General features: G+C 44.5%; 2 protein-coding genes across 6 annotated transcripts in view; one reads left to right on the top strand and one right to left on the bottom strand.

The window, feature by feature from the left end:
• ccdc71 (coiled-coil domain containing 71) overlaps positions 1-22,370 on the top strand; it is a 48,250-nt gene that overhangs the window by 23,478 nt on the left and 2,402 nt on the right. For 2 of the 3 annotated variants that reach the window (XR_007035442.1, XR_007035443.1), the window contains exon 2: positions 6,292-7,563. Coding sequence is in view for 1 of the 3 variants with exons in the window: in XM_047347845.1 (XP_047203801.1) it covers positions 6,302-7,372 (1,071 nt within the window). In the remaining 2 variants the exon portion in view is untranslated. Of the gene's footprint in view, positions 1-6,291; positions 9,332-22,370 lie in introns of those variants that run through there. The other variant, XM_047347845.1, reaches the window with a different exon arrangement.
• Positions 20,461-22,370, bottom strand: part of stab1 (stabilin 1) — a 101,036-nt gene continuing 99,126 nt past the window's right edge. For all 3 annotated transcript variants that reach the window (XM_047347840.1, XM_047347841.1, XM_047347843.1), the window contains 3 exons: positions 22,072-22,218; positions 20,763-20,867; positions 20,461-20,601 (listed from right to left, as the gene is read on the bottom strand). In XM_047347840.1, coding sequence (XP_047203796.1) covers positions 20,533-20,601; positions 20,763-20,867; positions 22,072-22,218 — 321 coding nt within the window. In that variant the 3' untranslated portion in view covers positions 20,461-20,532. The remainder of the gene's footprint in view (positions 20,602-20,762; positions 20,868-22,071; positions 22,219-22,370) is intronic.

The following is a 22,370-nucleotide window of genomic DNA, read 5'->3' as shown; positions in this document are numbered from 1 at the left end:
CTGGGTCTGTCTTTGTAGCCAAGCCCTTGGCAATCCCTTTTAACCTTTTAGCACCACAAAAACACAAAGAAAACGAGAGGGCAAAGCTCCGAGGCTGTCGTCAGCAGCGCCATCTTGGATAAGAGACAATGGTCAGATAATGGCCGATTAAACAAACCTGTTCCTCTTTTGTGGCCACCAAGGAGTATTGATGCCTTTTGAGGCCTGCACCCCAGTAGATCAGTTGAACATGTGTTTTTATCTCTGGCAAAATTCCCACAGTTGGATGTGGATCTAGCAGTTTTAGCCTCCTGCTTCCTGCCTGTCGGTCCCTTAGCTTTGGCTTTACTGACATGTTCAACATATTTTGGAAGCATTTTTCCTTTGTCAAAACTTCTGAGCCCTTCAAATTGTCTGAGTTATTTGAGTGCTTAGAAGAAACAACATGCTGCTTTAAAAAAATAAGTCCCTACAACTGAACAGTGTCTAAACAATGTCCCAGAGAATATGGTTCCTCTGCTCTGGCAACAGATTGGACTGATTGGACAGATCGGCCACAAGATTTCCCCTGAATGTCAAACAATACACCTTTTCCCAAACTGTTTTTATCATTTGAGAAATATTTCCATACTGAGATGGCTGGTGTCAAAACAGGAATTGAAGAGGTTAATTTGTGGTTTTATTTCCTTTTGTCTAGATTATTGTGATGAACTTTTCTCATGTATCCATAAAATCATTACTTTCAGTTGATGCAAAACTCTGCAGTAAGATTCTTAACTGGAACCAACCTTAATTGGAACCAACATGAGAGCATGTTCACATCTATAGCTTGTGTAGTTTTGGCTGAATCAGTTGATGAGTTTGTTATCCTGTAACTTTTCCTGGAGATTCTGTTTCTTTTCACACTCCAAGCAAACCAGAACCTGTCATTACAAACCAGTCGAGAATGTTCAGTTTATTCCTCAGATGTGTCTGGGGTGGGAGAACCCAATATAACTACAGGAAGCAGATGCTGTGTTCTGAGATGGTAGAAAACATAGAGAATTTAATTAAATTTATGTGTGTTCTGGGTACTATTTTATGTAAAATAATCTAAAAAGTATACAGATTTTATTTATTTTGAATTTTTGTGGCCATTTATTTCACAGTATACAGACAGGATATGGGCAGAGATAGACATAGGAAGACATGCAGCAAAGGTACCAGAGTCGGGAATTGAACCCCAGACCATTGCGTCGAGGACTCATGGCCTCTCTATATGGTGCACATGCTCTACCTCTACTTGTGCTCTACTAGTGAAGAGAACTCCGGCTCTTTCTAGAGAACTTTTGGCTCAGTTCACTTAAGAACCGGGTCTTAAGTGAACCCAGAGGTGTCAGGCCATATACAATAGCCAAAACACAAATACAAAAAGCCACAACAGAAGTGAAATTTACAGTGACCATTCTGTCCCGGAGAGTCAACAGTTTCTGTTTTAGGGAAGGTTGTTAGTAGTTAGCACATGTTAGGGGTGAGTTTTGGAACATGCACCTATCTGAACTGGTACTACACACAGGCCTCTCCTTTCCCTGGCATGGAGGCAAGCTCTGTTCTTGGGAAGGAGAGTTTGGTGTAGGGCCTTATCTGGTTAGCATAACCCCTTTTATACACATGTGCCTGTCTGGGTTTTGAGATTCATACCCTGTAGGCCACCGGTAAGGGTGTTCCCACAATTTCCAAGGGTCCTGCCCAGCTCTGGAGGAACTTCCTGGACTGCACAGTTGGCTAAGTGAATCGTAAATGAAAAACTTTGTCATCTACTTCATTTTCACGATGGGCTGCTTTCTCCTCTTAGTAGGCTTTAGCGTCTTCTTTGCTGGTTTCCAGGTTCTTTTGTGCCCAAGTAAAAGTGGACCAGAGGTACTGCTTAGGTCTGAGACCGTGTAGACAGTTGTCACGCTCTTCTGTGGTTGAGAGGGAGCCATTCTTTTGGGAATTCCCACAGATTTCCACTTTCAGCGCCCAGTCTGTCTATGCAGTCATTTTCATCATTCCCATTATTATCTGGTCCTAGTCTCTGAGAATGAACTTTAACCTTTTTCTAATACACTACCCGGCCCTGATCTGTGGTGAAATGGTCACATGCCAGGAAGAGTTCTTCCTGTTTTACTTCTTTATTCCTGGCATTCTTATTTCTTAATGGTGATGTTGCATCCAACCCTGACCACACCCACTCCACCTTGAGGTCGACCTTCATGAATAAAAGTTCACCCATCAGTGTAGACTCTTGCGAGCCTTTGACACACCTTTTCATCAAAGTATTGGTGGTCTGATGTGGAAAGTCGGAGGGTGGCAGGTGTGTCGAAGGTGGGTACTATGGCGTCACACTCAGTGTTGGCATTCTGCTAACCCTTGACCTAAAACCATTGTTATTCTGACCGTATTTCACCTCAACGTTGTAACCTAGGAGCGCCAACGTGGATGTTGGACAGTAGGGGTGCACCGATTGTAGTTTTCTGGCCAATCACCGAGCTTTAAAGAGCCTGACCTGTTGATTCTATTTTTTTGCCAATACCGGTTAGATACACACATTGTAGAACTAAACGGGTTTGTGCCAACAAACCTTTTATTTTTAGTCAGGTTTGAGTCGCTGATGTCATTCAAGTAGTTGTTGGTTTGCCTCAACGGACTACACACAGTCTCTCTTGTTTTTCTGCCGAAAGGAACCAGTTTGGTTCTTTGAGTTTCACAGCTCCATTGCCATGGTTATTTGGACACGTGATGGGTGACTTCAATTCAATTCAATTCAAAAATACTTTATTAATCCCAAAGGAAAATTAAATATTGTTATAGCTCATATTATGTAGGTTTGTTCAAAGAGCCGTTGTAGATGCTGATGGCTGTGGGCAGGAAGGATCTCCTGTAGCGCTCCGTCTTACAGCAGATCTGAAGAAGCCTCTGACTGAAGACACTCTGTTGCTGTAGGACAGTCTCATGAAGAGGATACTCACGTACTTACGGCTATTTATACTACTTTGCATATGTATTTAGGGGCGGAGACCGGACGGCCAAGCGCCACGTACAGCTACGTCAAATTCACTGCAAATTGGGATGTATGAAAGCTACGTGTGTTTCGTACATCTGAATTTGTTTGTGCGTCGCAAGTTTTAGAATTTCTCCCTACTGCACCCTTGGTATGAAAGCTGAGCGCTTTTTCGTACATGAGGACCCTGGTCTCCCCCCTCTGCAAGTTTGGCCAAAAGGAGCAGCTTCACTTCATCCTCACCTCTACTAAGAAGAGATTATTGTACCATAAACAAAGAATGATGGGTCAATTGTTTTGTTTTCAATTGTTTTGTGTACACGATACATTTTTATGACTTGCAGGTAAATAAAGAAATACATTTAAATAAAGCAAATTTCATTTTTAGTTTGATTTTTAAAATATATAGTAGTAAGCTAGTAAGCTTTGTGAGTTCCTCAAAAGGTGTGAGGATAGTCAGCACATTGTCCATTAGATCCCACTGGTGTGCGGTGAGTGTGGCTGGTAACTCGTGATCAACAGCATACACACCAATAACACATCTCTGCTCCAACAGCGACTGCAACATGTAGATCGTGCTGTTCCACCCTGTTGATATGTCTTGTTGCTGTCGCCTCCAGCGATGACCTAACTGTGTCTACATAGGGTAGAGTCGGGAATAGGCAGACTTTGAATGCTTAAAATGTCTGACAATCCTCCTTCCTGTTGCCCCAATAGCTGTAATGTTGCTCTGTGCTAACTGTCCCTCATTCACAACGAGTTGCAGCGTGTGCGCCAGACAGGGCAAACTTTTCTGGATGACTTCATCCAGTGCTTTCGCCATATTATGAGCGTTGTCCCGAAAAACAATGTCAACTCTTGCATGATCAATTTCCCACTGACGCAACATCTTAAACGTCTTGAACTCTGCTGATTTAATTGGCAACAGTGTGAGACCCCGACATTTCTTTACAGTGTAAAAGGACTTGATGGCGTTCGAATTGTTCGTCTATCCGTTGCACAGTAAGACTCAACATGGACATTAAACTTACATCAGATGTCTGTTGTAAAGCTGAGTCTTTGCATCGGCTTCTAGCAGTCTGCAGGTGTGTCCCGAAACCTGGTCAACAACTCCGATAATGCAGTGTCTGAAAAGTATCTCTGACTCGGCACATTACATTGTGGGCTCAAGTGTTTCATCAGGTTTCTGAAACCCTGGTCCTCAATGACTGAAAATGGCTGGTTGTCTAATGCTCTGAACCCCTCAGGTTTCCTTGTAGTAGATTTGCTATTTTCACTGCTCATAAGAGCTAACAACGAGCCACTGACTGTTTCTTTGCTTCCGCTAGCTTTAGCTTTAGCCTTAGCTTGATTGCTTTCTTCAAATGTTGCATACTCAGCTGCCTGCTGTTTTTTTTTAAATGGCGAATGAGGACCTTTGCGGAGGTAGATCAGATCGGTGGATAAGATTGGTTTCACATGTAAGTATTGGCCGATTACCCAAAATTAAGGAAATCGGGCCGAGCGATCGGTGCACCCTTATTGGACACATACCTTCTCTCAACCGTTTGCTGTTTAGGAAAGTGACTGGTTGATGACATATCTCAATGATTACTTTTTCTCCCCCAATGTAACTGCTGAAATGTTCAACTGTTCGGTGAGAGGCCTAGCCATCTCTGCATAGTCTTCAATAAACTTCTGAGTTCAGACAAATTCACCAGAACCTTTATGTTTTGGGTGGCCTGGATTCTGCTTGTTTGGGCCTACCGTTAAACCAGCATACTCCACCTTCGTCTGGCAACAGAAGCCTTTGGCGAGCACCAGCTTGGCCTCTGCTGCATCAAGCTGGTCCTGGACGTGTCAGGTTGAAAAAAAGCAAGTGTCCCTAACTTTGACCAGCTACGGGTCCAAATGGATCATAGGCCAGCGTGAGAGGGCTCCCTGCTTATTCAATAAACTGAAAAGTCAAGCGCCATTGGCGGAGGCAACAAACCAAAAAAACAACAGCAAGCTGTGGTTCAGCTATGAACAATCGCTAAAATCAGTTGGCGTCAACACACACTCAGAACTATAAACTCAGTTAGAGCGCATAAATGGAAGCACAGGTTTAACCGTTCAACCTGTGGCTTACCCAAAACTATGTTTTAAAAAGTGAGTTGCGGTGTCTGAAAACAGGCAGGCAGAATGTTTAGTTATGATCTGTACAACAGTGATCCTACACATAACAGCTTTTCCACGCAGTTTCCAGTGAACCTGATGTTGAGGGAGTCCACAATGATCTGCTTTATTTTTGTAAGTAGATCTGGGTCATCAGAATTTATGGCCAGGAGATCTATCGTGAACATAAACCGAGATGGGCTTAAAGTAAGAAACGGTTACAAGTTACACGGGCTTCAAGTTGCTCACCTGTTGCTAAAAAAAGGGGCCCAACATTTTTTCTTATTGCCTTCAGTACCTCATAATCTGCAATGTTGGGACATGGTCCCTGTGTTTTTTGTATGCAGACAGCACATCACTAATGGCTCTTTCTGGTCATTAACTCCATCTTGCACTGGTCAGAACCGCGCCTGAATGGTGACTATATTGGGTCTGTGCTCAGGAAGATTTAAGTGGTGTTGTGCCTCAAAGGGCTTTCTTTTCCAGCTGCTAACAAAGTTAGTAACCACCTTCTTGTAGACTGAGTCATATTACTCTCCACTGTCATCAATTAAATCAATGTTTCTGGATTAACCTGAAAAATCTGAAATTTTATAACCCAAATTTAAAAAGGTTTAAATGATCTGGTAAATCTTGAACAATTCATTTTTATAGGTGGCAGTAAATCATTTGGAAAAATTAATAAAGGTGTGCCACAAGGCTAGGTTCATGGTCCACTTCGTAGTTTCTAATATCTATGTATATAATGTGTCCTGGTACAGGTTGTACAGACACTGCATCTGTTTTTAACATAATTTTCTCAGTATTTGGACTCTTTTGAAGCATGGTTGTAAAGGTCATGTTTTATGTTAAATGTAACAAAACTGTTGATTTGCTTTTTTTCTCAGGATTGATCTGGGATCTGCCCATATTTGTCATGCATTCAAGCATTTCTTTTCTCATTTAAATCACTGCATTACCTCTTGGTCACAAGCAGCACGTGTACCAATTGAGTGACTGAGGATGATGTATAATTATGCGATTAATGTCTGAATGAAGACTGTAGGGTCAAAATGGGTCAGAGATTTACAGAACTCACAGTCTGGGGTTCAAGTTTGTGGTTCTGTTTTCATCCATTGACTTTACTAATGCTTTACTCGTTTTTTTCCATACAGGTTCACAAACATGGCTGCCTCCCCTCAAGGTCGCATGATCCGTCGGCCATTGGAATTCGCCACTGAGGAGCGGAAGGCTGTTCACTCCTGGTCCCGCATCTCCTCAGCAGGGCAAAATGTCCTTCTGGATGCTTTGAAGATTCTGAGCCCCATGTCACAAGACCTTTCGTGCACTGAGGAGCTTGTGACTTTCCTGCAGGAGCTAAGCGAGGAAGGCCACAAGCCCACCATTCTGCGCAGCAAGGACGTGTACTGCTACCGCTCCTGCACAAGCCTACCTATGACCGAAGAAATGCTCAAGTTGGTCAACAAAAATGTCAGACCCACTACCAAGAAGAGGAAGAGGAAGCCTCAGGTCAAGAAGCGGGAGGTGCACCCATCCTGGAACACCACTGAAAGGAGCAACCCAAGGATTCAAGGGATTCGGCCTCCAGAGATGCTGGTGGACCATCACGCCATCGTCTGCAGCAGGACACCAATTCGAACTGCAGAAATGTTAGAGGCGGACATGCAGCCATGCCTCAGGCTGACCAGCATCCAAGGTCTGTCTGGCTTCCACACGGCCAGACTCCAGATCCAAACTGTCTGGGAGTCTGAGACACCCACCGCTACCTTTTCACCACAGCAGCGCCCTCCAACACTATCAGGAATACCGTCTCAGCCTTCTCAGAACGGTGGCGGGGCGCCCACCAAAGCCGTGGCCTTGTTCAGCCAGAAGAGTCTGTCCTGCCCGATCCGACTGGATGGTGCCCTCATTGGAGATTCTGCTCCGGTCTTCTATGCCAACGGTCGGGCGTTCTCACAGACTCGCACAGAATTGACCAGCAATGGCTGGAGGGGCAACGGCCTCCACCAAGATGTTCCAGGACCCAAGGGATTGACTGGTTCTACTACGAGGCAGAGAAATGGCTATAGTGACAAGAAAAATTTAAGACGAAAAGTGATAAAAGTGGATGACTCTCGGTCTGTGGCTGAAGCCTGCAGGAAAGCGCAGAAGATCCTGCAGGTCAACCTTTCTCCAGTGATTCAGATCCAACCTCTCAACCATGTGCTGAGAGACTTCAGATTTCAGAAGAAGTGAAAGCCCCAACAAAACTCACTTTCTCCCTTAGCTGATTTTAGTGTTTTCCATTTGTCGGCCTCCACCAGGCCGGTCCGTGTTCATAGATGTCTTACATGGGGTTCTGCTGGGTTTCTGGAACTGGTGGATCCTGACAGAAGTATTTGACGTACAGCGTGCTTGGAGAAGCACCATCCATCATCCCTATGCTGGTACGTGTTCACTGTGTTTGGTCGATGCTACACCACAATCTAACCACAGTCTGTAACCTGCAGTCATCCGGCTGCTCATCTGGACACAAGGTCAGCAGAGAAAGGTCAACTTCTTGCCCTTTAAGAAGGTGTTGAGTACAGAGCTCTGTTGTGAAAATATTTAAACCCAATTAAACTGAAGCGCATTTTCTTAGAAATGTAAGTATTTTTTACTTGTTCTTGCCGCTCCGCTCTTTTCCCTTGAAAGAAGGAAAAATGAAGCTCTTGTTTGGACGAAATTATCTCCGTTTTTTAAATGACTGGGGAAAAATATTTAGTTTCTTTCTTTTTCTAATTAGCTTTTTATCTCTGGGAGGACGAAGAGTAAAGGTTGGGGTCCATCGTAACATCAGTTAGATATTAAGTTCTTCACAAAGTGTTCTTTTGGTTGGTGCATCAACTGACTGAGAAATGCATTGTTTATTATATATTACTGCAGGGAATATTTGATGTCTCTTATTACTGAACGTAAAAAACTGGAAACGACCCCAAATACGCAATTCTGGCCTTCAGAGGTTTCCAGGTTTGTGATTAAAGAGAATTTGAGATTTATTAGGACGCTGTTTCCTGATAATCGTCCCTGGTTTATCTGTTTCAGTTTATGATTCAGACGGTTCTCTTTTGTTTAGATGTTTACAGTTTATTCAGAGTAATCAAACTCAGCTGATTGGCTGATAGTAACACTTCCTGCGGTTACTCTCTTCCCTCCAGACGTGTCTAATTTTGGCTCGTTTCAAATGACTCCAGGGTATCGTAGAACATTAAGTCATTTTGCCCCGGGGTAAATAATCCAATTTAATCATTATAATTGATCATAAACCTAAAGCGTTTTATTGTCGGCTTGTCCTGCAAATTTGACACGTTCTTGGAGGATTAAGATCATTTTAGCGTCTCCTAAAAATAAATTTATTTGAGTCCACACTGGTTCGTGCATCAGGTGCTAACTTTTCATGCTGGTGCTGGCCCAAGACTGTCCAGGTTCCTTTACTTTCTAGTTTAGAGCGGTGCATTCAGGAGCAGTGGGTTCTCGTTAGGCATTCAGAGCACTGCTGCCCCCTGCAGGTTGGGATGAGGTGTTTATGCAGTGAGGAACCAGCTGAGTCCATTTTCATGTCATCTGTGACAACTGTTTTCTTTTCAACAAAACCAAATTCCACCAGACAGAAAACAACTTTTTACTCGGTGCTTATTGTCAGAAGAAAAGTTTCGGATAAAAAGTTTCAATCTAAAATCTTCTCAGCGGCTTTTCCGAAGCTTTTACGTGTTTAGTTCATCAAACAGTTTGAAAGGTTCAGTAAAAAACAGAAACCCAGAACTTCCAGATCTCATTCAGTGAAACAACCAGCAGACCATCGTGTAGGAAAAGGAAAAAGGACAAATCTTAATGAAACCGGATCATGATTGGTTTGATCTCCAGGTCTATTACAGAACAACTGGTAAAAAATACTAATTTGGTCAAAAAATAAAAGATGAGAGGTCCTTTCAGTAAAGACATCCGCTGCCCTGTTTTAACGGAGACTGCATTAGTGTTGGGTGATCACCTTTACAGGTCTCCATCTGTTCTGGTGAAGTGTGTGCCCCCCTACCCCCCTGCGTTCTGGATGCAGTCATGTTCATGCCCTTTTCTAGACTGTTTCTGTTAGTCTTGTTTGTGCAACATTTGTATTATAATGTATTTCCTACATGATCTTTGAAAACTTTTTGTTCAATAAAAATGATTTGAAAACAATCTTCATTCTTATAGCGGTACGTTTTTGTCACATTATGTTGAGTTTGAACCCAGAAGCCACGACTGCTTTCAGCCTAAAAGCCACGGAAAGCGTTTTTGGCTGCTGCTATGAAAACACTGTTGAAAGCTGGTTGGTCCGTCTGTCCAGTCTGAAAACCAGGTAGGTTTTCTTGGGAGCGTTAGAGGGTTTCCAGCCTCCTTCTGGAAAGTAGAGTTTCCAGAAATCAGCCTCAACAGATCTAGAAGAAACTCATTGAGAGAATCCTTGTCAATGTCAAATTAATTCATGAAGAACATCTGAACACAACAGCAGTTGACCAAAGTGCTTCAAAATCACACCGACAATCATAAAATAGCAAATAAAACACAGAAGAGTTTCTAAGAACTGTTCAGCGTCTCATAATAAAGACCAGAAGAGGTTTTTAAGACATTTAAATGAGTTTCTGCTCTGAGCGGCGAGGACACGTACAGGTAAGGTGTTTCCACAGTCTTGGGGTGGCTGCAGCGTCGCTCCTTCACCTCTACGTTTGAACTTTGATCTAAGAACATGGAGAAGAAACGAGCTGGTTGACCAGAGAGCTCTCCGTGTGTGGATGTAGACGAGATCATTTAAACAGGACTGTCATGGGCCAGAACCACTTCACAGGCTTCCAGTCTGGAAGAAAAACTGATCATCTCTGCATTTTCTCCAACATGGTCTTGGACCTTCTCCCAGAAAATGTGGAAACTTCTTCCTGAACTTTGATCTGTTCTGTTCTTTTGATGGCTTTAAGTTCCTTTCTGTTCGACCGCTGAACCGGGTCAGAGCCGCTACTTTTATTCTTTTCACATTAAGAAACAACTAGTTGCTGTTTCATCCATTTCAACATTTAGCATTGTCCAGTTTGTTAGTTTGGGGCTACAAGGTGGGACCGTTGTTAGCACTGTAGCTCTGCAGCAAGAAAGTCTTGGGTTTGAATCCTGGCCTGAGCTCGCTCTTCATGGAGTTGGGATGTTCTCCCTCTGCGTTGGTGGTTTGCTCTGGAAACTTTCTCCCACAGTCCAACAACGTGTCTTTTGGTCTAATTTGACTTTCTATCCTGACCTTTGGCATGAATATGTTTGCCTGGTTGTGTGTCTGAGTGGTGCTGCGATGGACTGGCGGCCCGTCCAGGGTGTACCCTGCCTCTCTCCCAGTCATTGCTGGAAATGGACACCAGCCTCCTGTTTGACCAGGCATGGATAGGGAGTTTAGACAATAGATTGATGCACCTTGAGACTATTACCACACCTGGCTTGTACTTTGGGCTGGCGTGTCTCTACCAAACAATCATTATTTGTGTTTTGAAAACCAACCATTGGAGGCTACCAATGAGACTATGCCCGTTAAAGCCTGGTTCTAGACCAGGGTTGGCTGAGTCCAGTCCTGGAGAGCTACTATCCTGCAACCTTTAGATGTATCACATCTTCAACACAGCTGAACCAAATGAATGACTCTTACCAGGCCTCTGCAGAGCTGCTGAAGGAGTTCAACCATTTGATTCAGGTGTGTTGAAGCAGGCATACATCGAGAAGGTGCAAGATGGTAGCTTTCCAGGACTGGACTTGGTCACCCCTGTTCTAGAGAAGGGGTGTGCGGTTCTGGTCCTCTGAGGACTGGAGTCCTGCATGTTTTGTTTTTTTCCTATTTAAACACACTTGATCAAAGCTGTCATCAGCCAGACCCTGAAGGACCTGGTGGCATCCCAAGGAGATGAATTCACCATTTAATGAGGTGTGTTGGAGCAGAAATCCATCTAAAGTGTCCCAAGTTTTAAGGATCGTTGCTCTCCACTCCCTGTTCTACAAGAAGGTTCTGGTTGTCCTGCTCTTGGCTCGTTAAGGTAAGTCTTCCTATCAGCCAGTGGTACTCTGTTCATCAGTTTGGTTCACATTGTTCTTGTTCTTATGTCTTCACTTTGTGGATGTCAGTTAACTTGATGTCACACAAGTAAAAGTCGAAGACAATCTGATTAGGTTTCTAAAACAAACGCTCACTCATGGCTTTACCGAGTCCAGATAAAGTTCAAAGGTTATAAGGATCAGAGATCCGGTGAATAAACCCGGTTCCATTTATGTTCAGGACCTGCTTCATGTAGGAGCACAGCAACCCTAATCTTCACGAAAAATAATGAAAACTAATCCTTACTTCCCAATCCAAATGGTGTCAAAGGTTAAAAAGACCTGGGTCATTCCTCTGATCCAGCAGCTTGTAGAACCTCCTGCAGTAGGGGTTTGGAGAAATCTTGGTCCATTCTTCTTCCCATTTTTGCTTCTGTCCGAGGTACCAGACCCTGCTGGCGGTTAGACGCGGCATCACTGTATACAACACTTTCTCTTAAAGGAGCGATTCTCAAACTGAACTAAACTTTTAATCTAAATAAAGCAGAGGAATGTTTACAGAGATCAGCGCTGAGGTCCTGGATCGGCTCGGTGATCAAAGTGAGTCAACAGCCCTGAAAGAAGGTCACATGTAGTTTTATATCTGGTTCTCCCTGCAAGGAATGCACACTCCCTCCGTGTTTATCAGGAGACTGTGTTACCATCCTGGTGTCCAACCCTGAAAACCCTGAAGTGTGGCTGCAGCCGTCTAATCAACCCCAATGCACTAAACTTTATGTCAACCTGTAGGTCTTTTGTCCATAATGTGTGTCACTGAGGATTCTTATCCATATTCTAACAATAGTGAAAACTTCAGCATTTATACTTTATTATTATGGTGTGTGTGAAAGAACTATAAGTATTAATAAGAAAGGTTATTCCTAACACTTCAGTCTGTGGAGGTTCCTGCTCAGCCCCTTGAAGGTCCCATCACAGCATTCCAGTCAGGTTGGGGTCTGGACTTTGATTAGGCCTCTGTTGCACCTTCATTTTCTTTTTCAGTCCTGTTGTAGACCAGCTGTCAATCATTGTTCTGTTGGTGACCCAGTTTGGACCAAGCTTCAGCTGGACTCGGCAATGCTTTGGATTATAGAGGAGTTCATGGTCCACTCAATGAGTGCAAGGTGACCAGGTCTGTAAAATGAGCCCACATCATCAGCCTACCACCACTGTGCCTGCTAGTTGGTATGTTTGGTTTGAAGCGGTGCATTACACTCACACATCTACTGATGGTGACCCATTTTTGAGTCGTTTCTTGGCTTCTCAGTGAAGTTTAAATCTGAGGAGTTTCCTAACTACGGCTCCCTGTACATCTTCTGATCTGTGAGCCAATTTGTTGTCACTGTAGCCTTGTGACACGGCGCTTCATCATGCTGGAAAATCCACAGATCAACACCAAACTGTTCCTGGATTGTTAGAAGATGCCTTTGGAGGACATTTTGTTCCATGGTAATGTTCTTTGACAGAACCAGGAGGAAGCCCGAAACAACCAGGAGGATTCATCAGAGAACATTTTGCTCCAGTCCTTCCTGCAGAAGTTTCATGTGTTTGATGGATTTCTTGGACAGAAGTTGCTTCTCTGCTACCTTTCTTTTCCAAAGGTCTTCTCCTCATTGATGCACTTACCCATACCTGCTGCTGCTGAACAAACTCTGCACTGGTGGTAACATGGCTCAGTTCTGGACCTCCTGGAATGTCCTGAAGCTTTTCTGTAGCTGAAGCTCTCAGCTTGGAGACTTTAATGATCCAGAAAATGGTTCTTTCAGCTGTAATATTCTCAGAGGTTTCCTGCATGTTAGGCCATTTTGGTAGAAAATTATGATTTCTGCAGTTGTTCTTGGGAGGAAACCATCAGAAACAGGCGACGTTCTCGTCACATCTGTGTCTCAGCGCCCAGCCTCCTGGTTAGAAGTGATTTCAGACTCAGAGCTTCACTCTAACAGATTAAATCTTTATGCAACAAATTAATCTCCATCTGATCTTTCTGCAGAATGATCTAAAAACAGGAACCAAACAAAACTCAATTCACTAAAATTGTTTCTTTGTGTGAAATCTAATGGAGGATTTTCCCTGATTTTATCTCACCAGTTTAGAGATTTGGACCATTTTTATGTTTGCAGTGAGATTAGAGCAGTGTTGGAGGTGATTACATCTTTAATTATTCAGTGGAGCTTATAGGCTGACTGGGAAAGTGTGCATTGTGGTGCAAATGGGAATAGATGCAGGTGGTCTTAATAAAGTGACTGTAGTCTGTTGAAAGGAAAGCAGCCGGACTTGGAGAGTTTATTCCTCTCATGATGTTTGTGAAGCTCTTGTGTCCTGCTGGAAAAACCATTTGGGTGAAGTTTTAACTTCACTGAGATAGAAAAGTATTTCTGCATCAAGATAAGGTTTAATGGAAACCTTAAATGTGTTGGCCCGCCTAGCCTTCCCTCTGATAAGTGATGTCCTTGGCCTTATTAGGACTGGGTTTGGACCAGTTGGAACAAATCCTGTGGCGGCAGCCTGGAGCCATGGAGGTCAAGGTCTCCAGTCTTTGCGCCTCTTCAGCTCTCTCCACAGCGTTGCTTTTCATGCAAAACCTTTCCAGGCTGCTCTCCTCTGCAGCCCAGCTCTTTGTGTGTCTGCAGGGGGGAGGGGAGCTCCGCAGCTGCAGCAGAAACCTCCACCAGCTCCATCTCATGGGTACGTGAATGGGCCTGCCTGGTTGGATCTGACAGAGGGAGAAGTTCAGCCGTGTGAATCTGTGTCCATCAGCTGCAGGGAGGGAACGTTCTTTAAGGTGAAGGACTTCAGACGATTGGAGCTGAACAACAACCACCTCTGCTTCTTGGTGGAAATCCAACATGGCTGCTTTTCCTACAAAACATGAGACTTGTGAGGAAGCAGTTATCCGTGAGGAAAAACTGATGTGGGAAAAGAACAGATTTGAGGAATGCTGAACAGAACCAGACATAAGGAGGATTCTGGTACAAACAGCAAAATAGACCGTTTTTAAAAAGATTTACTGAATATAAAGGCTTCGTTTCAAGCTGTTTTTAAAGAGAAATCTGATCATTTAGAATAATAAAAAACTAAAAGTTGTCAGATTTATGTGCAACATTTAAATAATATAATTTAGATGATGCTGCGGTCAGTTAGTCACATACTGACTCAAATGAAGCTTCTGCAAACATCACCTTGGATCTGTTGGAGCTGCTGGGTGGTGCAGTAATATGGGAAGGTAGAAACTGTTGCGTAATGTCTGAAAAACACAACCACCGGTTGCCGTGGTGATTCCCACCTTGTGTTCTGGGAGGATGGAGAGAAGGAGAGCACGCAGCAGCACTCTTCATCACGCAGGACTTCATGCTTTCATCACGCAGGACTTCATGCCTTCATCACGCAGGACTTCATGCCTTCATCACGCAGGACTTCATGCGTTCATCACGCAGGACTTCATGCCTTCATCACGCAGGACTTCATGCCTTCATCACGCAGGACTTCATGCGTTCATCACGCAGGACTTCATGCCTTCATCACACAGGACTTCATGCCTTCATCACACAAGACTTCATGCCTTCATCACGCAGGACTTCATGCCTTCATCACGCAGGACTTCATGCGTTCATCACGCACGACTTCATGCCTTCATCACACAGGACTTCATGCCTTCATCACGCAGGACTTCATGCGTTCATCACGCACGACTTCATGCCTTCATCACGCAGGACTTCATGCCTTCATCACGCAGGACTTCATGCGTTCATCACGCACGACTTCATGCCTTCATCACACAGGACTTCATGCCTTCATCACGCAGGACTTCATGCGTTCATCACGCACGACTTCATGCCTTCATCACGCAGGACTTCATGCCTTCATCACGCAGGACTTCATGCCTTCATCACGCAGGACTTCATGCCTTCATCACGCAGGACTTCATGCCTTCATCACGCAGGACTTCATGCGTTCATCACGCAGGACTTCATGCCTTCATCACACAGGACTTCATGCGTTCATCACGCACGACTTCATGCCTTCATCACACAAGACTTCATGCCTTCATCACGCAGGACTTCATGCCTTCATCACGCAGGACTTCATGCGTTCATCACGCACGACTTCATGCCTTCATCACACAGGACTTCATGCCTTCATCACGCAGGACTTCATGCGTTCATCACGCACGACTTCATGCCTTCATCACGCAGGACTTCATGCCTTCATCACGCAGGACTTCATGCCTTCATCACGCAGGACTTCATGCCTTCATCACGCAGGACTTCATGCGTTCATCACGCACGACTTCATGCCTTCATCACGCAGGACTTCATGCCTTCATCACGCACGACACGCACGACTTCATGCCTTCATCACGCACGACTTCATGCCTTCATCACGCAGGACTTCATGCCTTCATCACGCACGACTTCATGCCTTCATCACGCAGGACTTCATGCCTTCATCACGCACGACTTCATGCCTTCATCACGCAGGACTTCATGCCTTCATCACGCAGGACTTCATGCCTTCATCACGCAGGACTTCATGCCTTCATCACGCAGGACTTCATGCCTTCATCACTCAGTACTTCATGTCTTCTTCATGCCTTCATCACGCAGGACTTCATGCCTTCATCACTCAGTACTTCATGCCTTCATCACGCAGGACTTCATGCCTTCATCACTCAGTACTTCATGCCTTCATCACGCAGGACTTCATGCCTTCATCACGCAGGACTTCATGCCTTCATCACGCAGGACTTCATGCCTTCATCACTCAGTACTTCATGCCTTCATCACGCAGGACTTCATGCCTTCATCACGCAGGACTTCATGCCTTCATCACTCAGTACTTCATGCCTTCATCACGCAGGACTTCATGCCTTCATCACTCAGTACTTCATGCCTTCATCACGCAGGACTTCATGTCTTCATCACGCAAGACTTCATGCCTTCATCACTCAGTACTTCATGCCTTCATCACGCAGGACTTCATGCCTTCATCACGCAGGACTTCATGTCTTCATCACGCAAGACTTCATGCCTTCATCACTCAGTACTTCATGCCTTCATCACGCAGGACTTCATGCCTTCATCACGCAGGACTTCATGCCTTCATCACGCAGGACTTCATGCCTTCATCACGCAGGACTTCATGCCTTCATCACGCAGGACTTCATGCCTTCATCACTCAGTACTTCATGTCTTCTTCATGCCTTCATCACGCAGGACTTCATGCCTTCATCACTCAGTACTTCATGCCTTCATCACGCAGGACTTCATGCCTTCATCACTCAGTACTTCATGCCTTCATCACGCAGGACTTCATGCCTTCATCACGCAGGACTTCATGCCTTCATCACGCAGGACTTCATGCCTTCATCACTCAGTACTTCATGCCTTCATCACGCAGGACTTCATGCCTTCATCACGCAGGACTTCATGCCTTCATCACTCAGTACTTCATGCCTTCATCACGCAGGACTTCATGCCTTCATCACTCAGTACTTCATGCCTTCATCACGCAGGACTTCATGTCTTCATCACGCAAGACTTCATGCCTTCATCACTCAGTACTTCATGCCTTCATCACGCAGGACTTCATGCCTTCATCACTCAGTACTTCATGCCTTCATCACTCAGTACTTCATGCCTTCATCACGCAGGACTTCATGCCTTCATCACTCAGTACTTCATGTCTTCTTCATGCCTTCATCACGCAGGACTTCATGCCTTCATCACTCAGTACTTCATGCCTTCATCACGCAGGACTTCATGCCTTCATCACTCAGTACTTCATGTCTTCTTCATGCCTTCATCACGCAGGACTTCATGCCTTCATTACTCAGTACTTCATGTCTTCTTCATGCCTTCATCACGCAGGACTTCATGCATCTGCAGTGGTTTATGTAGGACGTTAAAGACTCCAATCCCAGAAGACAAATTCCGAGCTTAAATACAGAAACTTCCAGAAGTTTTTACACCTTTGAACCTTCTCGCATTTAGTTACATTACAGCCACAAACTTGTATTTTGTTGCAATTTTCTATGATAGACCGACACAAAGTTGTGCCTGATTGTAAAGAGGAAGGAAAATATGGAGTTTAACTTTGTGTTTTTACAAATAATTCTTAAAATTTGGTCTGAATTTTTATTCTGCTCCCCAGAATAAATACTTGTATGAATTTCTCTGCATTTTGTGAAACATCTCAAGCTCAGTCAAGTTGGATGGAGAGCATCCACGAAAATTAACTTTTGCCACAGATTGTCTGTTTAGGTTTAGGTCTGGACTTTGACTAGGCCATTCTAGCACATGAATTTGCTTTGATCTAAACCATCCCATAGTAGCTCTGGCTGCATGTTTGGCGCCGTTCTGCTAGAAGATGAACATCCACCCCAGTCTGTAGTCTCCAACAGTCTAACATGCTCTTCCAGCATTGTCCTGGATTTAGCTCCATCCAGCTTCCTCTTTTCCCGTGGAACGAAAGCATCACAGAGGCATGATGCCGCCACCACTATGTTTCACCATGGGGGTAGTTTGTTCCTGGAGATGCTGAGTGTTGACCTCATGTAGGTCAAAAAATTACTTTATAGTCTCAGCAGAGCACCTTCCAGATGTTTGCTGTGTCTCCTCCATGGGTTGTCAAAATTGACTTCTACTTGCTTTCTTCTTGCAACTCCTGCATGAAAGTCAAATTTGCAATGATTAATAGTTGCTTTCTTCAGATTCTTCCACCAGAGCTGTAGATCTCTGCAGCTCCCCTAGAGTTACCACAGGCCTCTTTGCTTCTTCTCTGATTAACGCTCTCCTTGTCCAGCCTGTCAGTTTAGGTGGACCTCCATGTCTTGGTAGGTCTGCAGTTGGTCCATCCTCTCCATGTTCAGATCGGTTGATCAGAGCTCTGGGAGATCTTCAGAGCTTGGGATATTGTAGTAAAAGCGAACCCTGTAAGCTCTAAACTTCTCCACAATGTTCTCCCTGACCTGTCTGCCGTGTTCCTTGGGCTTCATGATTGTGGTTGTTTTCTAACAAACCTCTGAGGCCAGAAACGGAACATCTGCAGTTAGACTGAGATTAATTTACAGACAGCTGGACTCTGGTTACTGATTAGAGAGTATCAGGGGTCTGAAAACATGGCCCACTCTTCAGTTTTCATCTGTGAAGCTAAAAACCAGAATCAGAATCGGCTTTATTGCCGAGTTTGTTCAGACAAACAAGGAATTTGACTCTGGTACACTTTGCTCTTAATAATAAAGAATATTTTTTAAATGTACATATAAACACCATTGACTTTCCTATAGAATATAATGTGAGATCAGTCCAAGTATGCATGGTGTTGTTCTGGAGCTCTGACTGTTAAGTGTTCATCAGAGAAACATCCTGGGGGAAGAAACTGTCTCTGTAGCGCCACCTGAAGGTAAAAGCCTAAACAGTTTGTGTGCAGGGTGTGTGGGGTCTGCAGAGATGTTAACTGCCCTTTTCCTGACCCTTGACCTGTATAAGTCCTGGATGGAGGGAAGGTCAGCCCTGATTATTCTCTCTGCAGCCCTGATGATTCGTTGCAATCTGGACCTGTCCTGTTTTGTGGATGAACCAAACCACACTGAGATGGATGAAGACAGAACAGACTGAATGATGGCAGTGTAGAAGATGACCAGCAGCTTCTGAGGAAGGATGAACTTCTTGAGTTGCCTCAGGAAGTACAGTCTCTGCTGGGCCTTCTTCCGAACAGTGTCTATGTGTGAGGACCATCTCAGGTCCTGAGGCCACCTTTGTTTTCAGGCATTGAAAGATCCTATTTACATCTTCCTCTGAGATCCTTTGTGCAGGCAGGGGGTCTGAAGCTAGGGGGGTGGTTGGTGAATGACAATTTGTGTCTGAATGAGATGTGGAGGAGTTAGGTTGAGGTGTGAACTGCTGCTTTTCATACCTGCAGTAGAAGCCATCCAACCGATTTAGGAGATTAGGATTCTGCTCAGGGTTGGGAGGAAGGTCTCCTGTAGGCAGTCAGGTTTTTCAAACTCTTCCAAACAGAAGCGTCTCCATATGAGAAGCTTTTCTTTAGCTTCTCTTCACTGCTTTGATCTCCTTGGTTAGTTTGTTCCTGGCCTGCTTATACAGGACCCGGTCCCACTGCTGTGAACCTCTTCCTCATCCCTGCGCAGCTGCCTTAGATGAGAAGTGAACCAAGGTTTATTGTTATTGTATGTGCTGAAGGTCTTGGTCTGCACACACGCGTCCTCACAGAAACTGAAGCATGATGTCACCACCTCAGTGAGTGGGTTTAAATCAGCTGAAGTTTTAAAAACAGTCCAATCTGTGCAGTCAGAGCAGGCCTGTAACATCTGCTTTGACTCATCAGTCCACTTCTTAACAGTCTGAACCACAGGTTTGGAAGCTTTTAATTTCTGCCTGTAGGTTGGGATGAGATGGACCAGAGAGTGGTCAGAAAGTCCCAAAGCAGCCCTGGTGACAGCATGATATGCATCCTTCAAAGTTGTGTAGCAGTGGTACAGAGTGTTTTTATCCCTGGTGGGACCTTTAACATGCTGTCTGTATTTGGGAAGTTCATTGGAGAGGTTCGCACTGTTAAAATCCCCAAGAACAATGATGAGAGAATCTAGATCTTTTTCTCCACATCTGTTATCAGCTCAGCCAGTTGTTTTTCAGCATCTGAAGTGGAGCCTTGAGGAGGTATGTAAGCACCAACCAGCACAGACGAGGAGAACTCCCTCGGTGAATAAAACCATGAATCATTTTCCTTCTACCTTTTTCTTTAATTTATGAAATAAAATCCGGTTTTGTGGTTGCTTCATGGCAAAATGTGAAAAAGCTCCAGGGTGTGAATACTTCTACAAGGCTGAACCCTGGACTCCGCAGCGGTGAGATGAAATGTTTGAAAAGGTGTAGAAACTGTGCAGCTGTGGTTAACCAGTTTTAAATCTCCTTGTAGCAGATTAGGGTTGAACAGAACAATCGAGCTCCTGCAGGATTTTTTATTAATAAACGTGATTATGAGGATCTCAGCCTAGCTATAGTTAGTTAGTACAAGAACATTAACTTTCTATTTTACAGAAGCTTTGATACCAGTAATACCTTCTTAGAGCTGTGGCACTGTTTGTAGCCAGAGGTGGCGCCCCCTGCAGGCCGGTTTCAGGGCTAAGAACTAATGAAGACGAGAACATTTAGCACAACATTTGTTTTAGTGAACAACTTTATTTTCTTTCAGGATAGAGAAGAATCTGATTTCAGGATAGAGAAGAATCTGATTTCAGGATAGAGAAGAATCTGATTTCATTAGAGTCCATTAAACAGATTTTACTGGTCCAAGTCCAGAATGTTTGGAGGTTCTTTAGGCTCAGCTGGTTCTGCTGCTGAACTTGTCTCCTGTGTGAGAGAGAGAGAGAGAGAGAACATCTGAAGGTCTGTTTGTGGCTGGAACATGTTGAGCAGTGACAGAAACAGGTCTGGTTCTGTTAAAATATTCTAATAAGTAGAACCTCCATCTGACCGGTACTGTACATCCAGAACCATGCAGACGGACTCACCCCGAACGGCTCGGTGAAGGCCCTGGAGCCGCTGTACAGAGGATTTGGGATGGAGATCAGCGTTGGTTTGGTTGGTCCACCTGCAGCAGCATCTTCATCCTCATTCTGTAAGGACACAGCAGCAGGGTCAAACATCTCCAACATCTTGTGTAGACCACAACAACGTCTCAATAGCATGTCATGTGACCAGCTTGACGGCAACATCTCATGATGTTCACAAGTCACCTTATTGTCTGCTGAGGTAGAGCATCTTCCCTCCTTGAAGGGCGACCCTCAGGTCATTGAGGTTCTGGGGTACAGAGTTACGAGTCTCTAGATGGAGACTCTGCTGATCCTATAGGTTTTCTATGGGACTCAGGTCTGGAGACGGGCCTCTCCATCTGAGGTACCTGGATGATCTGAAGCATTGTCGTCCATGAGGATGAAATTAGGCCTGTGTTGTTCATGCAGGGCCACAATGACTGGATTAATTGTGTTATTAGGGTAGTATGGGCTTGTCTCTGGACCATTCAGAGTGAGTTCTGTTCCGATTAGACCCACCTGCCCACCCTGTAACACCTCCACCACCAAGGCAGGTCTGTTGACAACCGTGGTTGATGCATAGAGCTCTCCTTGATGTCTCCAACATCGTTGGATCATCATTTCTGCTCAATATGAATCTACTTTCACCAGATAACAGCACCAAGGTCCACTGGTCCTACATTTAGCATAGATGCTTCCTGGTCCATGCTGGATGACGCCCCAGGTGGTGGGGTCAGGTGACCTTGCAGGTCATCTAACATGCAGACCAAGCTGATGTAAACGGTTTCTTATGGTCTGACATGACACTAAGGTGCCTCTTACCTCCCTGAAATGTGCCTGGGATTGAGAGACATTCATCATCCGGTTCTGGAGGGCAGAACCAGATGTGCATTCAAACATTTAGAGAAGGTCACCTATAAAGATCAAAGTGCATTTTAGGTTCCTCCTGAACTTTCACCTGAAAGCTGAAGATCTCTAACCAATAACTTTGGGGTAAATGTGAGAATAAAGATGAACAGTTCATGAAAAGGTTTCCGCATAGGATCAACTGGTTCAGGTTGGATCGGTTAAAGTCTTTTTTGTGTTGGACGGATCCAGTGGAGTCCAGATTCTTTATGAAATCCAAACATTCAGCACAGATGAAACCAGCAGCTGTGTCACAGTGACACCTTTCTAAACGGTGCTGGAGGTTCATTAAAGGTTGAAAATAACAGATAAGGATAAAGATCTTAAAACATCGAAGGCGGGGTTAAACCAACATGGGTCCAACCATGTCTGAAGGTCTTACTTTGAAGTAGTGGAAGCGGAAGGCGTCCATCTTGTGCCTGAAGAGGTAGTATCCCAGAGCCGCCAACACACAAGCCAACAATGAAACCAATATGGCCGACACGATGCCACTGGAGTGGGCGTGGCCTCTGGAGCTGCTGTGGATCACCTGGAGAAAAAAGGAACGACCAAACATTTTAGATCCGATGTTCCTCTGTGTGGAAACTATTGGAACAAAATAAGTAACCAGTACATAGGTCATATCCAGAACTGGAGAACGGTCCTGGTCCAGTCCTCAGTTCTGTGTGTTTTCCTTTCAAG

This window comes from Girardinichthys multiradiatus, chromosome 20, assembly GCF_021462225.1.
Source record: "Girardinichthys multiradiatus isolate DD_20200921_A chromosome 20, DD_fGirMul_XY1, whole genome shotgun sequence".
NCBI classification, from domain to species: domain Eukaryota; kingdom Metazoa; phylum Chordata; class Actinopteri; order Cyprinodontiformes; family Goodeidae; genus Girardinichthys; species Girardinichthys multiradiatus.
The sequence above is the reverse complement of the archived record's forward strand: the minus strand, read 5'-3'. Positions and strand labels throughout refer to the sequence as shown.